General features: G+C 32.6%; 2 protein-coding genes across 4 annotated transcripts; both read right to left on the reverse strand.

Moving 5' to 3' along the window:
- Nucleotides 1-1,154: 1,154 nt before the first annotated feature.
- On the reverse strand, nt 1,155-6,350 carry LOC107914343 (calcium-transporting ATPase 2, plasma membrane-type). 3 transcript variants are annotated; one of them, XM_016843236.2, is made up of 7 exons: nt 5,891-6,350; nt 5,584-5,685; nt 3,548-5,493; nt 3,293-3,451; nt 2,368-2,539; nt 1,895-2,193; nt 1,155-1,717 (listed from the first exon to the last, which is right to left on the reverse strand). In XM_016843236.2, exons 1-7 carry the CDS (start codon nt 6,027-6,029, stop codon nt 1,478-1,480), a joined length of 3,057 nt encoding a protein of 1,018 aa, XP_016698725.1. In that variant the 5' UTR covers nt 6,030-6,350; the 3' UTR covers nt 1,155-1,477. The 3 variants fall into 3 exon arrangements, with proteins under 3 accessions (XP_016698725.1, XP_016698724.1, XP_016698723.1); XM_016843235.2 differs by having other exon boundaries at nt 3,413-3,451; nt 5,584-5,638; nt 5,856-6,349; XM_016843234.2 differs by having other exon boundaries at nt 5,584-5,638; nt 5,856-6,349.
- A 1,872-nt stretch (nt 6,351-8,222) lies between these two features.
- LOC107914344 (60S ribosomal protein L26-1) lies at nt 8,223-8,945 on the reverse strand. Its single transcript, XM_016843237.2, has one exon. The coding sequence runs from the start codon at nt 8,881-8,883 to the stop codon at nt 8,443-8,445; it is 441 nt and encodes a 146-aa protein (XP_016698726.1). The 5' UTR covers nt 8,884-8,945; the 3' UTR covers nt 8,223-8,442.
- Between the last annotated feature and the right edge of the window lie 7,008 nt (nt 8,946-15,953).

The raw sequence follows: 15,953 nt of genomic DNA on the forward strand, positions 1-15,953 counted from the left end.
AAATTAAATTACATTTTCATAAAGATACTTTTAACCTTTTTATATAATAAATCAATAAAAATCAAATCATAATAAATTTTAAATCCAAAACATCATACATGTGATGAACAATAAATTTATGAAAATTTTTAGAGTATATAGCTATATAATAGTATCATTTTGAAAATTTATTGACGGGAAATTAAGTGCCACAATTGGCTGCCAAGAGTTGGACCACGAGGTGAGCCATTTATGACGGGATAGAGACTGGAGTGGGGTTCAGTTCAGTCACGTTTTTTAACTTTAGAAAGGTGAAATGATATAAGCAAGGTTGGTGGAAAGGGCAGGGCTGCTGGGGTAACCCTTTTTTGACGAAAAGGTTGGGACCACTTCTGCCGACAACGCATTGGATGGTTCCAACTTGGAAACTGTGTATTGGTGTTTTTATCCTCCTTTGCTTCCGCCATTGGCCCACTATTCTATGTATGTAAGTAGCAGGTCTTACCATAACCAAGGTAGTGGATTTGTTTATACCCATACCCCAGTCCCACGCTCCATATATATATATATATGCATAAACGTTGAAACTTTAAAAAGCTAAAGATTTTACTTTTTTTTTAAAAAAAAAATCAAATTATATAACTAATATTTAGAATAAGCCCAAAATATAATTTAATAATCATTGAATTAAGGAAGTAAAAGCCTCTACCTACTTTTAGCTTTTGTCTCTATCTATACTTCATACATTGAATTAGTTGGATTCTTATGGGTTTATAATATTTAATAATTAAAATAAAAATGGAGTTGGACAAATTATGAACTAGGCTTTGGAATAAGTTTCTTATAATCAAATCAATTTGGTTCCATTTAAGTTACTATTTAATCATATTTTATTTATAATCAAAGTGGACAAAGCCTTGGGCATATTTGCCAATTGTATTTTTGTAACAATGGTACTAGTTAAAAAAAGGAAAATATTACTCCCTAGTATTAGTATTTAGTACTAGTAGACCTGTGAAAGGATAGAATGGGTACCATATGGCCTGACTTTTGGAATAATCCAGAAAATGTTCAACTATTAATTTGTTCTGAAATATTGGAGTTCCATTCGATATATGTCAAACACATTCTATTGTAACAAGTGATTTTATATGATATAAAAAGAAACCCAAATATGAATAAATTAAAACCAATAATTATATGAAAAAAATTATGTTCATACATATAAATAAATTAAGAACAACGAATGCAAAATATAAGAACCAACCTACTTCTTGGACAATAAACCCCCCAAAAAAATCCAGAAAATGTTTCAAAAGAAATGGATGAACTCCTGAAGGTTGATCCCAAAACTCCCTATTTACCTTCTTAATTGCAAGAAAATCAGTCAATTGTCAACAAAGAAAAAAAGGTTTATAGTCACTTGGAGATTCTGACATCACGAAGAGTGACATTAAGGCTTCCTTGATGTTCTTCACAAAATCCAGGCATATAGGCTTCATACTGGGACCAGCTTCAAAGCAGCAGCGATCGGCATGCTGAAGAACCCGATCACCACGCTTAGGCCCCACTGTGAATATGTCAGCGGCGTTGTGCTCGCAAATGTACCCAAAAATTCGATGATGATGATTTGGAATACTGCCGTGCACCCAAGGACAGCCACGAACACAGAGTTATTTAATATCCCGCTCAAAACATTTATTTCCTCCATGTTTCGTGAGCTTATCTCATTGAATACCTGCGGGGAGAAAATTGCCAACCATTTTTTCTTTTGTTATGCTGTCGAGCAAGCCAAACACGAGTACTCTAATATTTTACTCAATAACTCGTGTCTAATCCACTACACCTAAGACTTGTCACCTTCTAGCAATTGTGCATGCAATGATATAATCTGAGTTTTAGATAAAATGTTTACCTGACAGAAGACAAACGAATTGAAAATAAGGGTGTTCAATTTCAGAGTTGAATCGGGGCCATCGAGTTCAAACATTGCTTTTCCTCTTGCTTGAAGATACCATATGACCATCAACTGATAGAAAGATTGCCCAAAGATGTTCCTCCACATGACGTTACTGATAAAATTTCCTTTCCTTCCCACTGGTGCACGTTTCATTAGTTCATCGGTTGGCGGCTCGGTTGCAAGTGCAAGTGCTCCTAAAGTATCCATGATCATATTCACCCACAATAGCTGAACAGCTGTCAGAGGAGCACTCCCTGCAGCATAAGAAAATATGAGAAATTTTATATTGTTCGGAGTTTTCGTTTCCTTGATACTTACACTCATGAACACATAACCATATTTCATATTCCTGTTCAAGTGATTATCATTTGCAAAGAAGCTAGAACATTGGTTTAAAATATTAGTAGGCAAACATATTCCGTTGTTACCTGTCAAACATGCTGAGGAGAAGTTAACAATTAAGGCAACAATGTTGACGGTCAGTTGAAACTGTACAAATTTCTGAATATTTATGTACACTGAACGGCCCCATTTGGCCACTGTCAGAATTGTTGAGAAATTGTCATCAAGAATGATGACATCAGCACTCTCCTTAGCCACCTGGAATTGAGAATTGAGATTAGTTGAATCTTGATTTTGGTAAATATCACGCAGTACATATACTTGAGCAAAATATTTTACTAGGATCTAACAAAGAATCATTATCATAACACTAGTATCAGGCGCATGAAAGAATATTTATATTCTTCATAATTAAGCAGCAATCTCACGTCAAAACTCAAGCTAAGATATCCTCTTGTTGTAATAAGCTAGGCTGCTCCACCATTGCCAGACATTCCTACATGACATGGGTATGGGATAAGATTCTCCAGAGACTCTAAATACATAAAAATATTTGAGTAAATTCAATACACCAGTGTCCAACATTCAAAACCAAATCCGGGTACCATAGGTGATAAAACTATTCATACTCGCTACCCTTCTGAACTTGAAGCACCTTTTCTCAAGCTCTTCTTCTCAAAGTAACTAACGTCTGTCGTCCTTATTTTAACCCAATATTGGAAACAACCAGACTCATTCTCAAGGCATCGAATCAGTACTTGGCAGAGCATAATATGTTTTTCTTTTTTCAAACATTTCCTAGGATTGAAATCTTCTTTCATTGATTGGTACAAGATGCATGCACAGGTGAAAAAATTTATGACCGGCTCATTCTCATGGCATCAAATTAGTAGTTGGCAGAGCATAATCGGTATTTTTAAGATCATAACACAAATTTCTTTGGATTGAAATATTCTGATTGGTTGGGTACAAGATGCATGCACAATGTGAAAACATTAATGCATTGCTGACCTCAGTTCCAGCAATTCCCATTGCTAATCCGATATCTGCTTCATGCAGAGCTGGAGCATCATTCGTTCCATCACCAGTCACAGCAACAACTTCATCAAATGTAGTTCGCAATTGCTTTACCAGAGTATGCTTGTCCATAGGAGAAGATCGAGCTATCACCTGCAAAACGAGAATTGAGGTATGAATTACAGGATTTATCCTTTTGTTAGAAGCACCTAACTGGTATTAGAAGCAAAAATAACAATGGGAGGACACCTGAATCTTAGGAATTAACTTGAGCAGTTCTTCCTGCGACTTCTCTCTGAAATCTGGACCTTCAATGGCTATACCATCATCTGTAAGAATCCCACATTCCCTGGCTATAGCCTTTGCGGTGTTTATGTTATCTCCTGTAACCATTCTTACGGTAATCCCAGCAGTTCGACAAATAGCCACAGATTCTTTGACACCAGGGCGAACAGGATCCTTAATGCCCACAATTCCTAAACAAGTATACCCCGAAACCGGAATAGCATTGTCTGAGGAGAAACCATTTTTGAGCTCCAAATAAGCAAGGCACAGGGTCCGAAGAGCCTCATTAGCAAACTCATTTATTGTAGCATTGAGGTGGTTAATGGATTTTTCATCTAAGGGAACAACTTCTCCATTAGAATCGATCACCTTGTCACATCCAGCCAAAACTATCTCCGAAGCACCTTTCGTATGCGCTCGTAACCCTCCTCCAGGAAGCTCCAGCACTACACCCATTCTTTTCTTTGTAGAGTTGAATGGCTCAACCTTAACAGTTTTTGATGCTTGTCGTTCTGTTTGGGGATCACCACCTAGAGACAAGCCAAACTCTAACAAAGCGGTCTCTGTGGGAGTTCCCAATATCTCACGTCTTCCATCTTTGCTAGTAACAATTTCACCTCCAGTGTTCATAAAAATTGATTGTAGCAGAAGTTTTATAGCAGATTCATGAATCTCAGAGCAGAAAGAAGCTTTATTGGTGCTATTTATTTCCTTGACGCTCATGCAAATGCATGATTTCACAACCGTCATGCGATTAGTAGTTAGTGTCCCGGTTTTATCACTACAAATACCGGTTGCTGACCCCATAGTCTCGCAAGCTGCAAGGTGTCGAACTAGTGCTTTATCATTCATCATCTTCTTCATGGCAAAAGCAAGACTCAGAGTCACTGCCAATGGTAGACCCTCAGGAACTGCAACAACAACAATTGTCACTGCAACAGCAAAGAACTCCAGCAATTTCAGTGCCTCATCGCCAGACCAACTCCAGATAGTCCCTTCTTGCAGTTTACTCCTTAACAGTCCTTGCACCATTACGGCAAAAGTCACTACAGCAAAAAACAGGCCTACCTTCCCAATGATAGTTGCTACTCCATTCAATTTCACCTGCAGTGGGGTCTCATCATCTCCCCCTTCACTGAGGGTTGCCATCAATTTGCCCCATTGAGTTCTCATCCCAACAGTGGTAACCAACATCTTGCATGATCCATCTTGAAGCTTAGTACCAGAAAGCATAAAAGGGTTTTTATCATTCACCACTACTGGCTCACTCTCCCCTGTTAAACTTGATTCATCGATTAGCACGGAAAATCCCGACACAAAAAGGCCATCAGCAGGGACTTGGTCACCAATATTAAGGTGTACAATATCACCAGGAAGCAAATCATATATGGATAATTTCTGCCTACAATCATTTCTTGTTACCTGAATGGTGATTTTCTTTTTCTCCTTGTCCAAATCCTTAAACTGCAAAGATTGGCGATAATCGCTGGTTGCCGTGACGAACACGACTAATAAGATACTTGCAACAATCCCAAGTCCATCATGAGCTCCGGCTGGCCAACCTTCCATTGCTATCCCAACGACCAACGACACAATAGCACATGCCCCAAGGATCATAAGAGTCATATCCTGAAGAGCTTCCCAAACAAAGACCCAGAATCCCTTAGCTTCAGGCTCAGCAAACTTATTGATTCCATAAATCTCTTGTCTTTTACTCAACAAAGCAGCATCAGAACTTAGTCCAGTGTTGGTGGATGTGGAGAGTTTTTCAGCAATGCCACTTACTCCACCATGAAACTTTAGTTTCTTCACATCATGGCCTTCCACAATGGATCCTAACTCATCAGCACAAAGTTGAAAACCAGCAGCTATGACTTGCTCAGGAACAACATAGTCACTAGGTTGTACACCTGCAAAACGAAGATTCATTTATACATATTCAAAGGAGTTTTACGAAATAAAAACGTGAACAAAGTTGAATTTGCAGCAAACGGTCTCACCTGATATAAACTGAAAGGCAGCTTTCGAAACCAGTACAGCAATTCTCAATTTTTCCTGCAATTTTCCATAATAATAACAATCTCTACATTGCCATAATCCTACTACCATATTAGAAACGCAAAGCCAATTAACAAAACTAAAAAATTCTGCTCATTTCTCTCATGATAATCACTAATCAGTATATCTTTACTACATTTAGAAAATGATGAAAAATTGAAAATGATATTTGAGCAATCTCTAAATGAGAGAGTGGATTGAAAAGTGAAGGGACCTGATTAGTGCGACGCATAGCAGCAGCCTCATAACGTTTGGAGAGGTTGGCAGTGAATCGAAACCGCCGTTTCGGATTCTTCACGAAACCAACAACTGTCCTCCATTTTTCCAATGCTTCATCCGACGAATGCTTCGATTTCAAATCGAAGTTCTGGTTCAAATAACTATCCATCAATCCTTTCTTTCAAAAATGTTTCAAATCGCCTTCGTTCCTAAAACAGCTACCTCAGCTTCATTCAAATAATCGAAGAAAAATAACTGTGGAAACCGATTAAAGATAAAAAGAGAGGGGAATTTCCGGTACTGCTTGCAACAGCAACGCGGAAGTTTGTGAGAAAAATTGGTGGGAAATAAATAAGATCAAAATGGAATAGAAAAGAAACTGAGAAAATTCTTTTAAAGAAATGGAGGATCCGAAATTTGATGCAGTTTAGTAGAGTGTTTGAACTGGTATTTTCCTTCTCCTACTATTTAGGAACGGATTTAAAGTCAAAAGTATTCCATTTTTGCAGCAAAACTAAGCACGAATACAGTTTACCATTAAAAATAACCTCAAATTTCGTTGGATCATCATCGAATCAGATCCCTGATTGGTTTTAAAGACTAATTGGTTTTTCTTATTATTAATTTTGAGAATTTGTAATGAACACGCTTATTCATATTCATGATAGAAGGGGGTTTTATTTATATCATTTTTTACATTTTTTGAATTATTAATTATATATTACGCGGGAAAAAACTATGTATATATCTAACGCGGCCAAATGACTGTCTTCCCTGTTGAAGTCTGCATTAGATTATAACTCTACTTTTTAATTAATTTAGGCTTAAATATGTCTCTTCAAATCCCTACTTCTAATTTTATCTCCAATTTATTTTAGTTAACTGTTTTATTACTGTTTTTTTTAACACCTTCATGGTAATATCATGATTCCCTAAAATTCCTAAAATACAAATTTAAATTTGATTTTTAAAATTTTGGATTGATGAGAAACTTTTGGGGTAAAATAATTCGAGACATTTTCTACACCATTATCTCATCCCTCTCAGTTTCACTCACTAAATCCCGAATCCTTTTTCCTTTCTTGGTTCAACATTGCTGTCCTTCCATAGCTGCAACATTGATTCAGGTAGACTCAATTTCTTGGACATGATCAACACAAGTGAATGTCCTTTGAAAATAATTTAATTTTTATATTATTAAAAATAATCAAACAAAACCTAATTAAAAATTCTTTTTTGGATAAACTATAAAAATAAACACTTTTATTTGCCTCAAATTATATTTTAATTATTTATATTTAAAATATTACGTCTTAGTCTGTTACCTCCATAATAGAGGTCTAAATGGCCAACTTAGATGTCCACCTGTTGAGATGAAAATATGTTTTTAATTAAATAAATTTAATTTGAACTGCCACATAGTACATTCAAGTTGACATTTAAAATTCATTTGGACTACAATGCTGGACCGATATTAAGAAGGTAACGGAGCTTAACGGTAGAATGAACACTTCATAACAAAACAATAACACAAGTGACTAAAACATAACATTTCAAACATAAATAAATAAAATGTAATCCAAAACAAACAAAAGTGAAAAGAAAAAAAAGTTAACATATACCATTTAAAAAATTTCATGAAAATTATATTTTTCATTTACAATTTCATCTATAAAATCATAAAAATATAACTTTATTAAACCGTAAATGATATTAAAAAAAAGTAGATGTTAATTTTACTTCATCCATTTACTAAGATCATTATAACAAAGGAACTTGTGAGGTACATTCACCAATGATGAATCTACTAAACCAATTAAATTGGGTGCTGCGATTACAAGAACAAAGATGAATCTACAAAAGTTTTGAACTTGTGACAGATGCAAACAATGGGAACCCACAGTTTGTGTAATTTCATATTATAACCATACTCGACCGAACCACAAAACCCCAAGGTTAGAAAAGGACTTCAATCCCATGTTCGATCCGTAGACAAACTATGTCTAAATATTGGTCCAAACAGAATCAACATATAATGCTGTTAGAGCAACACAAATCCGTTGCATTTTGATGAATCGATGACAAAGCAAAATATCTAGTACTAATTTCTCAACAACTCAACAGAGCTGACCTAAAAAACTAGCCCAAAATTCAACATCCGTCATTATAGAATAAAAGACCTCGCAGGTTGCTTCGAAAACTAGTAAGTGAAAGCAGTTTAATTACTTACTTTTAAGTCGAGTTGGAATTGCTATCTGAATTAAAATATCCTAATTTTTGAAGCTCGGCATGGATTACTCAAATCTCCTTTTTTAGGTTTAAAAGAAGCCTGATCAATTGGATATTGAATTGAGCTTGAGACTTAAAAATAAAACTCAATCTAGCATGAGCTCACTTCTTACAGTAACAAATACAGAATGAAAGTCAAAACCAACATATAGCATTATCAAGCCTACCAAATCCCACATTCCTCATTGTATTACTCATTCATAACATAAAAACAAAACAAAACTAAAACTCCATAAAACTAAAACTTCAACAGTTGCAAAACACATGATTGAGAAGGGAAAAAAAAGACAACCTTAATCGACGCTCTGCATTATATCCTCAGCTGAAAACTTAGTCCCCTTATCTTTATCAGCAGCGGCGCGTCCCTTAGCCTTACGATCCAGCAAAGACTTCCTATCCTTGTCCAGCCTCAGCTTGGTGATGACAACCTTGGATGGGTTGATCCCAACGTTGACGGTGGAACCGTTCACTTTCTCGCGCGTGATGCGCTCGATGTGGATCACCCATTTGCGGCGGTACACTTGAACCACTTTCCCTTCGCGTCCCTTGTAGGTCCCACGAACCACTTGGACCTCGTCATCCTTGCGCACCGGCATAGACCGGACGTTGTACTTGGACTTCAGATCGGATGAGAGGGGTGCGCTCATTAAGACGCGGCGGACGGAAGAAGGTGCTGTGAAATGAGCCTTGCGGCTCTTGCGGCGAGAGGAGGAGACACGCGGGTTGTACTTCATTGTTGCGGCGGCAGGGTGTCGTTCGGTTCTTCCTCTTCGAAAGTATGGAAATGGAGTCTGGAAGAATATATAGTGGGAGGAGGGAACTAGGGTTTGTTTGGATGTGATTGGGAAATGGGCTTTCGGCCCAGTTCATGTAGAACTAAGACTGTTAGCCCAATAGGCCAGTGCTTGGACAGTTAGTAAGCCTACGAGAAGCTATTTAAAAGAACTTTTTTATCTTAAATTTAAATGTTATATATGCAAGAAGTTGACAATTTTCCATAAACCTTTTTTTATGTTATTATATTTAATAATCTAATAATTAATTTTATCAATCCAATTTATTATATGTAAAGTTTTATATCGATGTAATTTAATAAATATACCATTATATACTAGATAGAGGTGTTATGGGTCGGGTTATGTTCGAGTTGGACTTAAATATGATGTTAACATATTTTATATTAGCTCAAGTTCAATCTAATTTAAAATATGAGCCTAAAATGTTATCCAAGCCCACTCATGTTTGTAAATAGTTAATCCAAGCCCATTTTAGGTCCATTCATATTATTTTTTAAAAGTTTTTTAAATATATATTCTTAATTTTAATATTTAATAACTTAATATATTTATTATTTATTATTGTTCTAGTCTTCTTAAATTTTTTTAATGTTTCCATTATAGTATTATATAATATGTTATAAATTACATACCATATATAAAAATAACATAATATAAAACATTACAAACTTGAAAAATTGGTCTAGCCAAGTCAGGCTCAGGTCTTGAATGTTCAAGCCCTAGTTCGTCCCAATTTTTTTACCTAAGCTCATTTTTCGGATTTAATATTTTTGTCCAAACCCTTTTAAATTTTGAATAAACATTTAAACTTAAATAAATAACTTGGCCCATAAATAGATCTAATAGTAATACTAAGTTACCTTTCACCCACACTATAGAAGTGACAACTTTTATATTTTTAATATCCAATACTTATAATTTATAAGATTTTGTGACACATGCAAATGAATGTCATATTTATTTTTTTCAAACGGTGATTAACCCTAATAGAAGAAAGTAGATAAGATATATATATGCACTCACTTTTTTATGTTATAATAACTTTCATTTGTTTATTTTAATAAATTTATCAATTAAGATATATGTTTTAATTTGGGATACCATTATAATCTTATGATATATCCATTTTTGAAATAAATAGGTAAATGAAACTTTAGAAAATATGATATCCTAAGTTAAATCCCATTATAGTAATATTGTATATAAAAATTAAAAGAAAAACATTTTCATATTAATATTTATTACATGGTGGATATAAAGATTTTTTTTTAAATAAATTGGTGTTGAGTTGACTTATAACATTAATTCAATCAATAACTTAGATAATATTATATTATGATGTTGATGAAAAAATATTAGAGTAAACTATACAAATGATCACCCTACTACACTTGTGTTTCTGTTTTGATCATCTAGCTTTAAAAATTTTCAATTTAGACGCAAAACGTTTGAATTTCTTCTTGTTTTGGTCTCCTGCTATTAAATCGATAATAGAAAGTATTTCTTCTAACTGGTATAATAACACGTTTAGTTCTTAATACTTATATTCCATCAATTTGATTCTAATTCTAAAAAATTTAATAAATTAACCTTTCATCTTTCACATCCTATCAATTTAATCCTCAAACTTTCTAAGCAAAGCTTTTAGCTTTTAAAACAGAGGCATTTCATGTTTATAAATTTTTAAAATCCAAAAAAAGTGTAACGCCCCAAAAATGTATATTTTTGTTTGTAAAAATATAACACAAATATCTATTTGCTTCAGTGGTTAAGTGTTTTAGTTGGCAAAATTTTAGAATTTTTTTTCTGATTAAAGCTTTATCCTTGTTCAGTGGGCTTAAGTTTAATTATTTGTAAAACTATATTAGAATGAGCCTGCTAGTTCAAGCGGTAAGGGAGTTGGAGTGTTGGAGTGTTGGAGGTTCTATATTTGAATCTCTGTGCGAGCGAGAATGTTAATCTTTTTACTCGGTTTCCTGGAAGAGTTGTGCAGAAGATGGATTCTTAGTAGTGGATTGTTAGTGGGTAGTTAATTGAGAGAAGATAGGGGAGTTGGGATTTATCAGAATTATTTTTGTTATTTTATTTTATTTTATTCTTTTAAAAATTTGTTTCTCTCTCTTTCTCTCCAAAATTCTGACGTCGATTTTCTTCTTCACTTTTCTTCTTCGATTTTTCGCGGCTTCCTGTTGGATTTTTCGTAGTCAATCATCGCTCTTGCGTTCGTGGCCTTTTTTCATCTGGTAAGTGATCTCTTTTGGCCTTCTTCCTTTGATTTGGGGTCTAGCAACGTCATTTTATGTTAGTTAATCGATGTATCCTTTGTTTATGAGAAGATCAAGGTGCTGGGGTTTCCCAGTCGGTGCTTTAAACGTGCGGATTAACGTTGCTCGACCTAAGGTAAGATTTTAGTCAATTTAAGTGGGTTGTCCATCACTTTTGGTTCGGTTTAATGTCTAACTAAATGTTTAATTCTGAGTTCATTTGGTCAATTTTAGGTATTGGAGTGCTCGGGATGTTTTTTCAACGAAACAATACCAGGTGTGTACTCGAAACACAAAAATAAGGGATTCGGCGAAAAGCTGAAATTACTTGCTGTTTGGATAGCAGCAGTAGACTAACTTTGAAAAATCACCATAAATGGTGGAAATCGAATTATAGGATGAAAAAAATGGGATTAAATATATTTATATCTAGTTTCTCATAAAATAAGCGAAGTAAGCAAAAGAATTTCATATTATGAGATATTTGAATTTTAGTGAGACAGGGTCAGAATGATTTTAGAATCCCCTATCCTAACTTTGGAAAATTATTAAAAATTGTATAAAAATAATTATGAGTTAGAATTTATATGTTTAAAATCTTGAATGAGTCTAATTTCAAGAGAAACAAACAAGAACATCATCTGAATTTTGTACGAGAAGATAATTAATTTTTAGTGCAAAAAGGTCGAAACTTTCAGACAGTAGAATAGGGGAAATTTTAAAGAATAAATTGTACTTATTGGCTAAACCAATAATTCTAAAAATTTTATGGTAAGAAGATATGTGAGTCTGATTTCAGGGAAATTTTGTGGATCTTAATTCGAAATTCTGTAGCTTAAGATACAAATAATTTAGTAATAGTGACTCAAGTAGACAACTTTGAAGGACAATATAAGTAAATAGTGGAAACACATATGAATAATTAACTAGCACGGGTTACATTAAAATAGATCACGAGGCCAAGGCCAATTTGGGTCATGTGGGCCACACAAGTGTGTGGGCCCGCATGGGTGAACATCATGGGCTTGTAAGCCCATTTTTACTGTTTGACTGATAAGGTTGCACGGGTCGCCCAAGTCGACTGTGAACCTACTGTATGGTCAGTAAGTTTACCTAGACCCCTAATTGACTGAAATGATTGTATGACTGATATGATTAAGCCCGATGATGTCCCACTGATTTGATACTGTATGCCCTGTTTACATGTATGATATTATGTTATAGCATGTCATATCTGTATATTGCATTACATTGGGTTGGGAGATTATAATGTTCGGAGGAAGTGTACTGAAAGGCCTTGAGCCTAATTTACTGGCAGCTCAGCTGCAAACTACTGTCTAGTGCCACATTCGGTACTACTTGGAGTGTAGGGATGAGTGGGTTATTTATATCCACACATAGAGTGTAGGGTTGGACGGAGATGGTGTGTAGAGGCTGGATGGGTAGGATTTCTGTGACTGCATATCTGTTACTGCTACTGATACTGTGATGGGCTAAAGCCCTACTGCATGATTGTTTTTGTACTGAGATGGGCTAAGTCCCAAACTGGACTGATACTGATACTGAAAAGGGCTTAAGCCTAGATTGTGATTATTTGTTTACTGTCTGTTCATTTGTATGGGGATTACACACTGAGTTTACGTAAACCCACTCCTTCTGTTTAATTTGTACAGGTAATCCCTAGATATAGGCGGATCGGTGCAACGGAGGACTCGGTGGTGGCCACACGACTTCTTTTACACTGTTTATTACCTATTTGTGATTTTACTTTTATTTGAGAGTATTTTGCTGTAATTATGGCCTTTACGGATTTTGGTTTAAATTTGGATTTTATACGGTTTTATAATTTAAATCTGCTAGTGTTAGGTAAAATTCAAGTTTTCAAATAAAATTAATGTTTTATCAAAAATACCACGAATACGCACACTGTTTAAAAGCTTTCGCAATAAAAAAATGTTTTGAAATTGAATAACGATTTGTAAATGAATAATGTTTTGAAAACGAACGACACGATTTGCAATTAACAGAAGATATTGAAAAAGATGGTTAAATAGAAAAGGGGATTTAGCGACGACATATTTTTCGAAAAGCACTACCATGTGACATTGTCATATTCTGCCATAACATCTAGGCTGGGTTTGGGGTGTTACAAAAAGGTTCTTTCAACTACAAGACATTTTCGAAGTTAATTCTTGATAGCAATGAGCTTATCTTTAAACTTTATTTTCTTTTCTTCTTTTTTTTCCGTTAGTTTTCTTCTAAATATAATATTTTATTACCCTTTGGTTAATAAAATTTTGACTACAGAAAATGAAAAAAAAACTTTAGATTTATTATTGTTGATAATAGTATGATTAAGAGATTATTATGAGTTTTGTTTATTTTTTAATTATTTTTTTAATTTTTAATCCCATAATTAGCAATATGTATCACTAATAATCTGATTTAGTGTCAAATTATTTACTAAATTAATTAAAAACTAAAATTATGCTAGCTAGAGTGAAAAATTATTCTTTACAAATATTAAATTATTTATATAATGGTGTTTAGTTAATTTTGTATTTTCTATTAATTTTAATGGTGTAGTTAATTTCTAACACTAACTTCTTGAAAATATAAATAGAAAGGGTTATGTACCGAATTGGATAATTTCAACCATAAATAAAATAATTCATAGAGTTGAAAGCTTTGGTTAGGAAATTTGAAGATCAAATTGATAGAATTTGTAAATGTGAAAGGTTAAAATTATTGAATTATTTAGAACTATGATGAAATTGATAGAATAAGTAACTATTAAGGACTAGATGTATTATTATACCAGTTAGAAAAAGGTTTTTTGTCATTAATTTAACTGCGGGTGACCAAAATAGGAATAAATTCAAACGTGAGAATTTTTAAAGTTAGGTGATCAAAACAGGAACGGAAGCATAGTTGGATAATCATTTGTATAGTTTACTCAATAAGTCATGTAACATATATATTTATTAAAAATTCATATAAAAACTCATTGATGCTTTGGTTATGATGGTAAAGTTAAATGTTTGTTATGCATAATAGTTTGGGTTTAAATTTGATTATGATCAAATTTTATTAAATTTGTATACATAAACTGACAAAAAATCCTCATAATAGTACTATTTAATTTGTATATGATAATGTATTTCAATAATTTGACAATTGAGTTAGTGCACGGTTGATCCATGACACTAATTTAGTAAAACACTTAATATATATTAGATTTATGGTAAGTGGTAACAAATATTATGTAATAGATATATTTATTATGTAATAGATATATTTATTAAAAATTCATATAAAAATTAATTAATACTTTTGATAAGATGTTAAAGTTAATTGTTTATTATACATGATGTACCAAGTTCAAATTTCATTATGAGTAAAGTTACAAATTGGACACCAATTGAAATTATTAAAGCCCAATATTCTTATAAAGCCTCAAATATAATTTTGAAATTATTTTTATCTTTTTACGTATAAAATTTTTAAAAAGTACATGCAAATAATGAAATTTAAACTCAAAATCTCATTTTTTTTAATTTTAATATTTCAACTATATTTACTTCTTATATTAATTTAATACATTTATGTGGATTTAAATTAAGGTAAGAAATTTTAATAGTTAAAAATTATTTAGCAAAAAATTGCGTTTAACTTCATTGAGCAAGGGGAATTTATTAATTATATTTAAGGTTTAATTTAACTGGAGACCTTTAAATTATGTCATTTATTTGAATTAGATATTTAAATTTTTTTACTACATAAATTTTATTTCAAAATTGAAGTTATCCCTAATCATTACAATCCATTAAAAAAATTATTCAACCAATAAAAAAAACATCAAGTCACCACCCATTAAAATATGATTAAGAATAATTTTATATTAATATTTTACATAAAAATAATTATGTTAATAATTATATTATTTTAGTGGGATGATGATATGGGGCTATCTCATTGGCTGCAATTCTAACACAAACAGAGTTGAGGTATCTAACAAAAACAAATGCAATAATTTATGGCCTCCTGTTGAATTAAGCTTCTATTTAAGGCTAATTTATATGTATATACCGAAAAGAAACTTATGTGAGAAATTAGATTTTTTTTTTTTGAAATTTATCTATGTTATTTTTTGAGAGAGAAAGGAAAATGTGTCCTACAAAATGTATTTTATCTAAAAATTGACAACTTAACTTTTTTGGATAGGCGTTTTTAGCCTTTAGTCCCAAGTTTGATTCCTTTCATACTCACATTTGTATTTTTTATTTCATATTGTTTTAAGTTTTTTTGTTTGTTTTGTTTTTAATTAATATTTTTGACACATTAGTTCTTTTGGTTAAATGACTAGATAATTGTGATCTCATTTTTGAATCCTAAGTTCAGTTCCTCTTGTAAGCATCTTAATATGTATTTTTTTTTCATTCTGTTTCAAGCTATTTTTTATTTTTAATTAATGTTTATCATTAATAAATATATTGTTTTTAAGTTTTTTTAATTTTTAATTCATCTTTTTAATTAATTCATATTTTATTTATAAAATCAAATAATTATTGTAAATATCATTATTTTTAGCAAATATAATTTTTATATATGTAATATTTATTTTTCAATCCATATCATGAGTGCAGTAAACTAACATATTATATATTTTTGTATGTGTATTTTAAATATTTCATATATAAAAATATTTGAAATATCATATCCACATTATAGATGAAAAACAAT

The sequence above is a fragment of the Gossypium hirsutum genome, chromosome D10 (assembly GCF_007990345.1).
Source record: "Gossypium hirsutum isolate 1008001.06 chromosome D10, Gossypium_hirsutum_v2.1, whole genome shotgun sequence".
Taxonomy (NCBI): domain Eukaryota; kingdom Viridiplantae; phylum Streptophyta; class Magnoliopsida; order Malvales; family Malvaceae; genus Gossypium; species Gossypium hirsutum.

Bases quoted from the DNA above. Each gene is read 5' to 3' on its own strand.
- LOC107914343 (XM_016843236.2), bottom strand. From the start codon at position 6,029: ATGGATAGTTATTTGAACCAGAACTTCGATTTGAAATCGAAGCATTCG. The intron at 2,540-3,292 runs GTCAGCAATGCA...TCTCAATTCCAG, and splicing joins TGGGAATTGCTGGAACTGAG to GTGGCTAAGGAGAGTGCTGA. The intron at 1,718-1,894 runs GTAAACATTTTA...TTCTCCCCGCAG, and splicing joins ATTCGTTTGTCTTCTGTCAG to GTATTCAATGAGATAAGCTC.
- LOC107914344 (XM_016843237.2), bottom strand. From the start codon at position 8,883: ATGAAGTACAACCCGCGTGTCTCCTCCTCTCGCCGCAAGAGCCGCAAG.